This window comes from Onychomys torridus, chromosome 3, assembly GCF_903995425.1.
Source record: "Onychomys torridus chromosome 3, mOncTor1.1, whole genome shotgun sequence".
NCBI classification, from domain to species: Eukaryota; Metazoa; Chordata; class Mammalia; order Rodentia; family Cricetidae; genus Onychomys; species Onychomys torridus.
The window spans coordinates 79,965,401-79,979,415 of record NC_050445.1 but is presented as its reverse complement, the minus strand read 5'-3'; the positions used below and the strand labels follow the sequence as shown (position 1 = coordinate 79,979,415).

The 14,015-nt window shown below is 39.9% G+C and overlaps 1 protein-coding gene across 4 annotated transcripts in view; it reads right to left on the bottom strand.

The window, feature by feature from the left end:
• The window catches only part of LOC118579697 (gamma-secretase activating protein), a 99,918-nt gene that overhangs the window by 46,085 nt on the left and 39,818 nt on the right, over positions 1–14,015 (bottom strand). For 3 of the 4 annotated variants that reach the window (XM_036181247.1, XM_036181246.1, XM_036181249.1), the window contains 6 exons: positions 13,911–14,015; positions 13,392–13,451; positions 12,244–12,287; positions 11,037–11,122; positions 2,232–2,309; positions 789–866 (listed from right to left, as the gene is read on the bottom strand). In XM_036181247.1, coding sequence (XP_036037140.1) covers positions 789–866; positions 2,232–2,309; positions 11,037–11,122; positions 12,244–12,287; positions 13,392–13,451; positions 13,911–14,015 — 451 coding nt within the window. The remainder of the gene's footprint in view (positions 1–788; positions 867–2,231; positions 2,310–11,036; positions 11,123–12,243; positions 12,288–13,391; positions 13,452–13,910) is intronic. The other variant, XM_036181248.1, reaches the window with a different exon arrangement.

Below are 14,015 nucleotides of genomic sequence, written 5' to 3'. Positions count from 1 at the left end.
CTCTTAGGGGACATCCTATTCATGGTCATTTGTATACCAACAAATGGCTTTTTAAGGGCTGCTTCCAAGAAAGCTCACAACCTGGGGTCTCTGAAAAAGGAAGATACACTTCAACCCCAAAAGCTGATGAGCTGAGTAAGAGGGGATGCGTGCCAGAGGAAACCTTCTCCCCTCAGACTTAAAAGGGTCAGTGACTGTCACCATGTCTCAGAGGTATGAGAAAATGGAGTCATGGAGAAAAGAGTGAAGCTCGGGGCAGAATGTGACCACTGAGCAGAGTGATGCTGGCAGAGCGGAGCAGGAAGAGGTCCACCTCCATAACCACTGTGCTCCTGAGTCCTTTTGCCAACAAAGGAGAGTCACCTAGGAAGAGGGAACTAAAGAATCGCCTTGATCATATTGGCCTGTGGGCAAGTCTCCTGTGGGGCATTTCCTTGATGAATAATTGATGTGGGAGGCCCAGTCCACTGTGGGAGGTACATCCCCTAGGCAAGTAGGCCTGGGAGGTATAAGAAAGCATGCTGAGCATGATCCAGAAGAGGGAGAGAACAAAAGCGAGAACAACCAGTAAGCAGGTAGCACCCCGCCGTTGTTTCGCTTCCTTCCTACTTAAGTTCCTGCCTGACTTCCCTCAGTGATGGTAGACTGTTACCTGGAAGTGGAAGCTGAAATAGTCTCCCCCCCCCCCCCGCGTCCCCCCCCCATGCCCCTCCCGCACCCCCCCTCCCCCCACCAGTTGCTTTTGGTATGTTTACCACAGCAACAGAGAAGCAAACCAGCATACCCACCAAGGTTGAGAAAAGTAATGCCCCTTGTCACGTGTGGGTTAGCACCTCCCAAAGCAGCAGTGAAGGTCTTTCTGTGTCCTGCAGATGAAGAACATGAAGCCAGAGGAAGGTAAGAAACAAGGCTAGTATTGACCTCACACTGTGTAACACAGACAGCGTAAGCGCCTGCTGGCCTCTAGAATTCATGGTGCCCTCACTCTCCAAAAGCCACTAACGTGGACCATCTGAGGGCAGTCACAGTGGAGCTGATGTGCCAGCTCAGGCAAACCTAGACTTAGAGTGTGTTGGGGGGTGTCCAATGGGGTATGCTCAATATCTAAGATGGAAGTGGTCTCAGGGCTCTTTTCTACAGTTTTTACCAACCTGCTAAGATTTCTCCAACTCATAGTCCCACGTTTAGTGAGAAAGGGGATTAAGCTGCTGCTGAAACTATGTTGGGCTTCACTCTACTCTCCTAACTTAGTCTATGTGCTGATTGGAATCATTACATTATTATTAGAAACACACAAAAAAAGTCTTGTGCAACCTTACACTGCTTAAGAATATGTCAAAAACTAGTTCTGAAGTTACTTTTAGTGTTCCATTAAAAAATTATTAAACTTTTCTGCCTTGATCTCTAACACCCTGGTAATATCAAGCACTACTGCAGAATTCCAAACTTCTATGTGGCTTGGCATAAAAGAAATTGAGTATTGGAACAGAAATTCCATCTTTAAAAAAGTTTCAGCCACACTCACACATGTACTCTACAAATACATTAAAAAAAAAATTTTTTTTTTGAGACAGGGTGTCTCTGTATAGCTCTGGCTGGCCTGGAACTGGTTGTGTAGGCCAGACTTGCCTTGTACTTGGAGAACTTGAATAGGAGCCTCTGCCTCATGAGTGCTGAAGTTAAAGGTGTGCGCCCCCATGTCTGGCACAACTGTAGATTTTGAAGAATTAAACAAATAAGCAAAAATCATCCTAGGCATGGTTCAAACTAAAACTATTGCAGGGCATGCTGTGACCACAGAAGTGGCAGAGGCTGACATTTCATCCCACTCTCCAGAATGTTGAAATGAAATAAATATCTTAGTTTGATGGCATAGAATGACAGTCTGTTTACATTTGAGATCAAAGAAGATTTTAACTAAATTCCTATGTAACTATGTGAATTAAAGTTCCATTTAGTAATGACTAAATGGTAAATCAACACACTTTGGCAAATACACCCATTAGAAATGGTCCATACTCTAGAACAAGCCACATGCTGGTATAAAAACATATGCAGTATAAAAGTTACCTATCTTACTATTTACCATTAATTAATTTCTTCATAAAACATAACTATACAATTAATCATAAAATATACTGATAATACTTTTTGCTAAGTGTTAAAATGTTTGCAGTTTATCTAATTTGTTACTATTTGGAAAAAGTAAAAGAGAATAAACTAAAAAGTACCTTTATGTAGGTAAAACACTGAATATGTGATTTCTTCCCAAGAGTCAAACTTTGGGCTGTAACATACACACAAACTCCCTAGGAAAAAGAAGGTATTTAGTAACATTTAAATAATCTTCATAATCAATTTCCTGAGCCATTATTCACCTACTTCTATTCCTTTAGATATCCTTTCCCATCTTACTTCATAGATTATTCCTAAGGTCACAAAGTGCTATTAACAAGTTGCTATGAAATTCCATGTCAGCACCTATTATCCCCATTACAGGCAGTGCACTGTGGCAGGCACTGAAGGGTGGGAAATGAACAGATACACACTCTTCTGTCTGCACGGGAAGCTGCAGGACTCTAGAAAAGGCCCCGCCTGCATGAAGATCTGATGAATGTACACACCCTGTCATCTTACCTAGCTGTCCCCTCCCAGTCATCTCTCAGAGCTCTGGACCCAGCTATACAAACTGTTCTTTTTAAAGAAAACATCCAGTATTTTTAAAGGAAGATTGAAATGCAAACGATGGACCTTTTCTATGAGCAATGAGAGTAAACACGGGAGACCATACTCTTCCGTCTGGGCCCTCGACTGCTTTGGCCCACACCAAAGCACAGTTTCCCCCACTTTCACTGGCCTCTCCGTCTTTCTCACCAGGAAAACTCTGTGTTACCTCCAGTAGCTGTTGCTAATGTCAGTTACCTACAAACGAAGATGTTGTGCTCCAACTGATCCTAGTTAGGAATTCCTCATCAACAGTGTGGACCACAAGCATTTCACTTTTCAATTCTTTCAAATTCTGAAGTAAACTTTCCTGGCCGAGCCTCCCTAATCCAGTCTTCCTGTTTTGTTAGCGGAGTTTTGCAGCAGAACCCTGGCTGGTCCGGAACTCACTCTGCCCAGCAGGCCAGCTTTGCCTCATCTTGTCCCCTGTCTCCCAAGCCCTTGGTCTACAGAGCACACTGCCTCTGGCCAGTTAGCTCTCCAAGCCTCAGTTTCTTCATCTGCACATTTAAAAATATAGAAACTACTTTTTAAAGTTCCTATATGAGGATCAAATAATCTATGTCAATCTCTGGCAAAAATATTTATCTCTGGTTCTAAATGTTAGCTGCTATTGTTATTATTCCAGAATAATTTGGCTGCTATTTTTAAGTTGGAGGGAGTCACAGTTTGAAAAAACAAAATATGCTCTTAATGTATCCAGAGACTTTTAGTGAATATCCATCAATGATGAAGATAACATCTCTACATTGGCTCACTTTAGGGAACCATTTAGACAATGAAAACTATTACAGACAAGTTTTCCAAGGAAAGTATCTCATTGGAACAATTATTAAAGGGCTCTGTAAAATGCTGCGACACGGGCCTGATTCTGAGAACTTGCCATCAGGCAAGAAGGAGGGAGGAGATCCAGCATGCCACTCACTGCCTCCCAGCAGGTGGCGCACATAAAGGAAGGCGGCTAACTTGGATCCTCCATGATTGTCTAACCATAACACCTAGTCAGAGCTGACCACCAGATAGAGAAGCGATAGTTTCTCTTCAGTGATTTATTTGTTCTGTAACAGATTTATTAGAAATGTTTGCATGAACTCATAATCTTAAGTGATTCACACTTGGCCTGGCACTAGCAGTAATACTGTGCCCTCCACTAACTCTCAGGAGCATACCCATCATTCAGATTTTAGCCTTTCATTTTCTGGAAGGTACCCAATTTCATTCCCTAGAGCAGGAAAACACCGGACAAAAAAGCTTCAAGCATGTAAAGCCAACGCTGAAGAGACACAGTGGCTCCTAGGTATGATGGACGGCTGCCCTGCATCTTCAAGTCGCCATCCTTTCGGAAAGGGAGAGGTAAAAAGGGCATGTGTCAGGCCTGAATCTATCTGAATTCCTTTCTCAATCCCCATTTCCAGGTTTCAAGACCCAGATCTGCACTATCCCAGAGGAGCTACACGTGGATTAGGCCATTCGGGACCTTTCTCTAAACTTTGCTGGAGTAGGTCTCAGTGGAAGAAAGGCCAGGATGGAAAGTAGAAGGGAGGCTTGGTCCAGAAGCTCCTCCAAAGAGAAAAACCATGGCTCCACTCTGCCCGAACAGGGGATAGCAGAGCGGCCCAGCCAAACAAAATTATCTGCAAACCTAGATCACAGAACGTCTCCTATTTGTAAGGTGCTCGTTGCTTGATAAGAAATTGCATGTGAAGCAGCTCACTCCAAAGTGCAGACTCTGCAGCCCAGCACTATCCACACGGTCCGCTATTGCTGCCATGTCCTCTGCTCTTCCACGGTATATTAAATAAACCACTTTCTATTTACTCTAGCCTATAGATTGGATTCTTTCACCAACTTGCCTAGCCACACCACAATCTTGTTTATTTTGACCATAGAGGTAAGAAATCTTTTTTTAAACCCAATTGGAAAAATATGGGAACTGGCAACTTACTACTTACTACCCCAAAACAACAACAACCGCAATTGCTTCTGCAGCTTGTTGTACCTCACTTGAAACAGACTTACTTTCTCTACTGCAAAGTGGACTGCAAAGAATAGGGCCCATTTCCTGCCCTCCTAGACACTGCCAAGAAAGGGAGAGACACTTCTGCATCTTGTACCAGATGAACTCAATATGTTAAGTCATGGTAGCCCTTTTATAAGTTATGGCTGCTACTGTTTATAACGAGTTCCTCTGAATAAAATAAAAAGGGAAACTCCACAGAGAAGTAAAGCCTGAAGTGGTGGAGGCAGGGAAGAGCCTTCCCAGTTCATCCCTGTGAGCCCCGCATCTCATCCCATCCCATCCCATCTTCAAAAGCAAAATTCTTTCTGCTAGCCTTGTCCCATTTTCCCTTCCCACTAAATACATCCTGTAAGTATTTAAATAACTGGACTTCTAAAAAATCATGGAGCTGGAGAGATGGCTCAGCCATTAAGAGCATTGATGGCTCTTCCAGAGGACCCAGGTTCAATTCCCAGCACCCTCATGGCAGCTCACAACTGTCTGTAACTCCACTTCTAGGGGACCTGCACCCATGGCAGAACACCAGTGCACAAATAAAAAGGACCCTCAAGCCTGTCCACTTCCTGCTGCTGCCTCTTTCACAAGTGGCCATAGGGTTATCTTCCTCCCTATGCTACTCAACTTGAGCAGAATCAAAATCTCACTCCAAACACGGACACAAGCGCCTCCCAGTGCCAGCCCCTGGGAACACCACCTCTCACCGCACCTCTTCTCCTGGATGAGACCTCACTCTGCCTCTGGTTCCTGTACTATCCTTTTGTCCTTTTCAATTAGATGCTCCTCCTGATACTTAAGCTCCCAGGTATTACTCCCAAGCACCTTCCCTTCTCACCTCCTGCTCCTCCTATGGCTTCAATGCTGGCCACATTCTGACCACTCTCATATTTATTCACCATTGCTCCTGACACCTCTTCTATGCTCTTATTAACATGCTCAAAAGGGAGCTCATGGTCTTCCTTTATGTGTCTACAAAGGCTGCTACACCTCAGTAAGTGCTGTCAACATTCACTTGCTGATGCCAGAAACACAAGAATTTTTCCTCTCCACCTCCTTATAGGAAGGTATCTCTGCTTCATCTCCAAAATGTGCCTCACACCTGTCTATTTCCCTATATTCTTCTGCCCATTGTAGTTCAAGTCCTTGTCATCTCACATAGGACTCTGATCTCATCTGAACTTGATCTCCCAGTTCTCTTTCCTCCTCACACCTCCCTCCATCCAGCAGCCACAGTGATGGCCTTTTATTATAATTATCACTGCAGACTAATGACACACAGTAGCAAAGCCTCACTGTGACATTTTTTTTTATCTTTTTTTATTATTATATTTGTGTTTTAATTTTACACATCAGCCATGGGTTCCCCTGGAAATATTTTTATATAGGCATACATGATAGTTTGCTCATATCCACCTTCCCCGCCAGCCTCTCCCCCACTCTCCTGTCCCTTTATGTTTCCCTAGTAGCCCTTCTACTGATCTCAGGCCATCTTTTTTCTTTGTTCTAGTTCCCACATACAAGAGAAAACATAATATATTTTTATATCTAGCTTATTTCACTTAACATAATGACCTCAGTTCCATCAATTTCTCTGCAGATAACATGGTTTTGTTCTTCTTTGACTGAACAACAATCCATTGTGTGTACACACCACATTTAACTAGGCATAATATGTTGACAAGCACTGAGGCTGATTCTGTAGCTTGGCTACTATGAACACCTTTTAAGAATTCAGTCATATCACTTTAGTGAAGGAGTATTAATGGATCCTAAAACTGTTAGGTGAAGATTGTCAGGAAATAGTCATGTGTTTCCAAATTATTATTCAAATCTAACTCATTCCAAGGTTAAAATATTGTAGTGGGTAGCCATTAAACTCTCCTTAAGGAAAGAAAATATGTCTCAAAAAAAAAAAAAAGGGAAAAGAAGAAATGGAATGGTTAGGTATAAGATATTATGGTAAATTATTGTATACATTAGTAAACAAATTTAGTAAAATAGCAGCCTTAGATAATTTGCACTGTTATGAATTTTTATATGTTGATACAAATATAAACTTTTTATATTCCTGTTTAAGATAATTTGTATATTGATACAAATACAGAACTATGTTTGTTATAATGTACACATATTTTTACTCTTATTTGAAATATTTGTATATTGATACAAATGTAAATTTATATCTGTCATACTGTATGTATGTTCTACTTCTGTTTAAGATATTCTGTATACTGATATATTTAGGATTATTATCATATTGTATATTGCACTATACATTCCTACCTCTGTTAAAGATATTTTGTGTATTTTCACAATTTTAAAGTCATTGTCCTTTTACTGTACATTTGTTTACAGACTGTTTGCCTTGTTTACATGAAGCCTTAGTCCTTAGGTTGTTTAGGTAGATAAGACTTATAGATTTATTGTCACCTATGTTTGTCATCTCTATAATTATGTTAGTTAGGTTATCCAGATTTATAAATACATAGGTCGGATGGACAGGTAATCTTCAAACACTTCATGGACCTAGAGAATATGGCATTTAAATAACTTAGAATTCTGTTGACGTGAGACACAATTGCTCCTGGCAGCACCAATTTGATCCTGAGAGAATGTTGGGCTTCTAAGACATTTCCATTTGGAAGTTTGTCTTCTTGGCACAAAATGGCCTGCTGGGCAAAGAACTGCCCTTGCCTCAACTGCTGACAGTATGAATGCTGTCCTTTCTGGACAAGTGGGACACAAGGAAAACGACCACTGTACTTTGCCAAGACAGGGTAAGATGGTCTTTCAGAATTCCTGCTTCTGAAAATGGTCTGTCAGATACTCTAGGCCTGTAGCCAATGTGAATGCACCAACGATGCTCAGAAACATTAGGTTACTGTCCAGGCTGCCAGCTGTCTCTGTCTACTCTTGCAAGACTCCCAAAAGTTGCTTGCATCCTTCTCCCATTTCTCAGGTATTATTATATTCCTTCTCAGGTCTTTGATGAGATTGAAGATGAGCAGTTATAGTTACAATTATGTACATATATATATGTATATGTATACATATATATAATATCTTAGATAGATTATATTAATTATTAGACTCAGGTTCTTTAGGATAGGACACCTTTTGGAATGATCTTTGTAACATGCCACCTACCCACGCTCTAGACTTCCCTGGATTTTAGTATGTGTTTTTTGCTTGATATTGTTTGCATTGATTGTAGTTCCAACTTGTCTAGGTCATTATCCCTCATTACTCCTGGACAACATTTGATAACCATTTCTTTGTGTATAGTCTTGTATTAGGTTAGAACCTTCTTATTTAGACAAAAGGGGGAGATGTAGTAGGTAGCTATTCCAGCCTTGGCCTGGAAGTTCTAAGCCCATTGAGGCTTCAATAATGGTCACGCCTACAAGGCGGGGCTGAGAGAGGAGGCTGAAGACCCAGGATCAAGAGAAGAGGCCTCTCTTGGTTCCAGGACCCTGGATGCTGGAGGTAGACTGAGCAGAGTTCTCCAGAGATCACTGCCATCCCTTTCCCAGACCCTGCAACCTATCCCTTCATTTGTAAGCTACCCCACTTTTAACTATGTGGAATGGCCTTAATAATTTCACCAATAAAATATATCTTTGGAAGGTACATACACGTGGTTGCTACTTAGCCACATGACAAAATCTAGTATCTATATAAACAGTGGCAAGAGATATACCTCCTGCTCTGATGCAAATGAACTTCATAACACCATTGTGAGGTAGTCTCCCAAAAACTTAACCTGTGTCTAACTATGCCACTGTGCCTAACTTCTATTTTATAGGAGACACAGAGAATAGTAGGAAAATTTTAAGGCTTCCACCTGGAAACAAGGAGTTAAATCCAGAATGTGGGACACTTTTAAAGGCAAATAACTCCTCAATATATTCAATTTGTGAAAAAGGAGTTGGGACAGAGGTATAAAAGAAACTGTACATTAAAGGACACCACACATAAAATGTATTGGTTAAAGTAATTGATTTCTTTTAAAGATAATGGAACAGGGGTTATCTGAAAGAATATCTAAAGAGATACACACTGAATTATTTGGAAGTCGAGTGTGTAGTGTCTGAACATTACTTTTGTTTTTCAGACAGGGTCTCACTATTGAGCCCAAGCTGACTTTAAACTAACAGCCCATCTTCCTTGGCTGCTTGAATACTGAAAAAACAGGTGTGTGCCATCAACCCACCTACAATCTGCTCTTAAATGGTTTACTTGTGTATGGGAAGATGATAAAGGAAATATTGAAAATTATATAATTAAACAAGGCATATAGGTATTCATTATATTTTTAATTATTTTATATTCTTGAGCGTTATAAAAATAATTGTGATAAGAAAAAATTCTTCTATGACTTTTCATAAATCTTAGAATAAAATCTAAAAGCTTTTATGGTCTGCAAGGCCCTACTTCACCTAGCCCTGCCTACATCATCACCTTCCTCTCTCAGTCTCCTTCCTCCCCACCCCTGCTCACATTGGGAAATGTTCCAGCTGAACGATCAGTCTTTGAATTCACCAGAACTGGTTGATGGAGGAACATGTGTGGCTGAGGAAGACTGGGTTTGATAGGATAAACAATGTGATGGATTGTAAAGGAGTGTAGTAGGAAAAAGTACTTTTCGGGACTAAAGGAGAATGGGCTGGAATGACTGGGAGAGAGGGAGAAACAGAGATGAACATATTTGAAAACTCTGTTACCTTCCATTAAATACTCACCATATATTCTCCTAGCTTCCTATAATTCTCATTCATAATGTTTATCATGATTCTATTTGAATGGTATGTGTGTACTTATGAAATGTCTAAAGTCTTCACCAACAGTAGCCTCTACTAAAGGTCAGGTCATGTTTGCTCATCACTGTGTTGCTAAAACTTGGTATAGGAGGCTGGATAGACAGCTCAGCAGTTAGGAGTGGCTGAAAGCAGTCAATTGCTTTTGCAAAGGACTGAAGTTTGGTTCCCAGTGTCCTCACTAGGACTCTGTAACTCTAATTCCAGGAGATCCAATGCCCTCTTCTGGCCTCCAGAAGCACCTGCATCTATGTGCGCACACATACGTGCATGCACATACACACCACACACACACACACACACACACACACACACTTGATTAAAAACAAAATAAAATATTTTTAAAACCCCAGCACACAGTAACACTCCATGTTAGGTTAATATGTGAATGGTACATATTTTTCTTTAAATAGTTGTATATGTTTACAAGGAGACTATGATTTCAATTCAAATATTACTCAAGAAGTAACATATATGCTCAGATTGATATATTAAAAATGGCTATTATGCTTTGTTTTCAAGGTTGATTTAGATGTTAATTGAACTTGATATGATTTCTCAGAAGATTGATTACATATAATCATATTTCTCTTTCATTTTAGGTTCTCTTTCTCCCTTTTCATGTTCTCTACATAAACAGGCACGTATCAAGCTCCAACCTCTAGAACAGCAGTCCGTCACACAGCATTTATGTCCAGATGCATGGGCTTAGATGCCAAATATGGGCCAGGGAGATAGCTCCATGGGTAAAAGTACTTGCCACAAAGCCTGACATGAACCGAATCTTGTAGCTCATATGGTGAAAGAATTCCCTCCCACAATTTGTCCTCTGGCTTCCACATGCATGCATACAATGGCACACGTGCCCACAGACACACAACACATGCAAAACAATGTAACAAATAAATAATTAGAAAACAACACATCAGTAACACTGACATAGAAAGCATTTCCTATGGGAAAATGGTATTGAATAAATATGAATCTGCCCACTCTATTAAAACATCAGTAAAATCTATTAGAACAATAGCCCTGTTGGTGGTGGCTTTTCTCGTTAATGCAGACACATGTTAAGTCCCAGCGGGAGGACAGAGGGGTCACTCACCCTGTGCCATCAGGTGTTGGCACTACATTCCCTGCTCAGTGACAGAAGGGGTGAGATTATAGTGGAGAAGATAATTTGGCATATGAATGTACATAAATATTCATTTGATGATTTTTTGTTTTGTTTTTCTCTGTGTAGCTTTGCGCCTTTCCTGGAACTCACTTGGTAGCCCAGGCTGGCCTCGAACTCACAGAGATCCATCTGCCTCTGCCTCCCGAGTGCTGGGATTAAAAGAATGTGCCCGGCTCATTTGATGATTTTTTAAAATAATGTGGCTGTTCTATTTCATTTTCAGGCTTTACATAGTTGAACAATAACTGTAATTTATAGAGCTCAAGTTAGTAAAAATTGATAAGGAGAATCCTGACTCTACCTGTGTGGTTGGTAAAAATGCACAGAGAAGGCTGACTGCATAACTTCTCTTGGTCTTGATAATAATCATATCCAAAGTTGACAAATCTAAAATAATAAAAGAAATTATTGAATGCATTTAAAAATATATTCTCTTCATACATGCTATAACCACTACAACACACTCACAGAGGCAGAAGAATAGTTCTGATATATCTCAGCAGAAAATTTTTGCTAAAAAAGAATGTAAAACAGTGATTAAAATATATGTAGTACATAAAAGATATGGGCCTGGCAATAGACAGAAAATGTTATTACTTACAACATATGTTTTCATAATATTTGCAATTTATAGTAAATGTCATCTAAAATATGCATATATATGTTCAAAATAGGCCCAATTAGATATCCATACATGTTTAACTAAGGCTGGTGAAATACTGAATGGCTTAGGACTGCCATCACCCTAATTTTGGAAGACTTTCTTTTCTTCTGACCTTTGATGCACTCTGTTCTGTTTTACTTCTTTTTAAATTCTGTAGCTTTTTACCTCACACAAAATACTCTGTAAAAAGAAAAATCTTGCCTTTTGTGTAAAGAAGAAAAAAATAAATAAAGCAAGAAACTGGGCTGAGTTACAAGTGGATTGACCTGTGACCTCTTGTTGACAGTTAAGAAGCATTTTGATGTTTGATCTAAATGCATTCACGCTGACTCATAGGACTTCTTGTCAGTCACAGGGAGACAAGCACTTTCACACACCAAAATAAATGCAGGTGCCCTACAGAAAAGCATGGCTAAGAAAATCAACACAGTTGACCTCATACATGTAATCCTGTATCCACAGATAGTCTGTAAAGAACAGGAATATTAATAATAGATCCACAAGGGACTAGGCAGATGGCTCAGCAATTAAGAGCACTGGCTACTCTTCTAGAGGAACCAGGGTTGATGTCCAGGACACACAGGGCAGATCATAACCTTCTGTAACTCCAGGTCCAGGGGATCTGACGCCCTCTTCTGGCCTCTGCAAACACTGTACACACATGGTGCATAGACATGTATGCAGGCTAAACATCCACACACATAAAACAAAAATAAATAAATCCCAAAATAGATGCATAAAATATTAGACTGTTCCACTATCTACCTATTACAATTAAAAGAAGATGCCATCATTTTGCTACCTATAAATATCTATAAAATTTAACGTTCTATGGATAACTTACTTAAATCCTAAGCCACTCAATGATATATCCAAGGGCATTTCAAACTGTCAAAAAAAAAATTGAGGAGATCAGCATTAAAAATAATATTACAGGTCTTCCCTAGAGAAGAGCATATCAACTGATTGTCCAGTGACAAATGGTCAGCCCTGAAATTATGCAAATAACATTATATAGACATGTGTATACATATTCATATAAGCATACAACAAGAATGAATGAAAGAAGAGGCCATGGATTTGGAGGAGAATGGGAAGGTGTATAGGTAGGATTTGGAGGGAGGAAAGGGAAGGGAGAAATTTTATAACTATATTATAATCTCAAAGAAATTTAAGTAAAAAAAATTACATGATAATGGTTGTGAAATGCAAAGCAAGTTGCCAGTGCTCGGCTGGCCTGCTGATACAGAGTCCACTTAACCATCCTCACCAAAGGCAAGACCCAGAACCCACAGGGCAGGGAGTCCACTGGGAATATCTTTGTTTACAGACACATTCAGTGCATGTTTCTTTCCTACAAGGTTAATTCTGCCTTAAATGAATATCATGAACAGATTGTGTGGTAGGACAATTAACAGCCACAACCTTTTACAAGACAGACATTCATGGAAGAAAGGAAGCCTGGGAAGTCTTTTGGAGTGGGTGAGCTATAAATAGGGCAGGAAATGATAACAAAGTCTTGTAATAGTGTCAAACCAATATGTGCTTGATGCCAATATTGGTCCTAAGAAAGGAAGGAAATGGTGTCCATCCCAGATAAAGACATTCACAGTGCCTTACCATAGAAAGACTAGCCCCCCAACAACTTTTCAAGGGTGATGTTAGACACTTACTAAACTATGCACTCTAGCTGATTCCTTCCTCATCCTCAAACCATTCTATTCCTGATTCCATTTGAGTCAAATAACTTGCAACCACTTAGAGCAATCTGCTCTGGATCACATCTATCCCTTCCTCTCAGCCCTCTTAGGGTAGTTGCTTTAAAAACATACTCTCCCATGCATGATATCCTCTTCACCTGCATCTGATCTCAAGACAGCAGAAACCAAGTTATTTGATCATGCAAGTGACTGACACAATTTCAAAATACCAGAAATTTTGCTTATGATTTCAACTCTAGTAAAACTTCCTCAGATCATTCTATATACTTACCATTAAATTAAAACTTTCATCTGCCCAAAACTGGATGCATTTCAAGACACTCTTTGATTTCTAGAAAAGAAAATGCTTAATATCTTATCTCTAAAAGTAAAAAAGCTGAAGAGAAAAGTAGTCAAGAAGCAGTAAAAGCAAAACCTGTTTATTGTCTTTGATAAACCTTCATTGGCTGTTCCTATTAATGATGATATGGTTATTAAAAATACTATAACAGAGGCTGGAGAGATGCCTCAGTGGGTAACAGTCCTGGCTGCTCTTCTAGAGGACCTGGGTTAGATTCCTGGTACATACATTGTAGCTCACAGCCACCTGTAACTCAGTCCCAGAGGATCCAATGCCCTCTTCTGGCCTCTTCAAACACTGTACATACATGGTGCATAGACATACATGCAGGTAAAACACTCATATGCATAAAATAAAAATAAATAAATCTCAAACATTTTTCAGGACACAGCAGTGATGTCAAAATTATACTGTTTCTATAGAAACAGGTACCCGTGGGCTAGCTCTTACCTCCAGTTCAATGTAGTATACTCTCTGCTCTGACATATCCCACTGAGCCCAAATAAAATCTTCAGCTATTCTGTCTCTTGGAAGATGATTAGCATTTCTAATTAC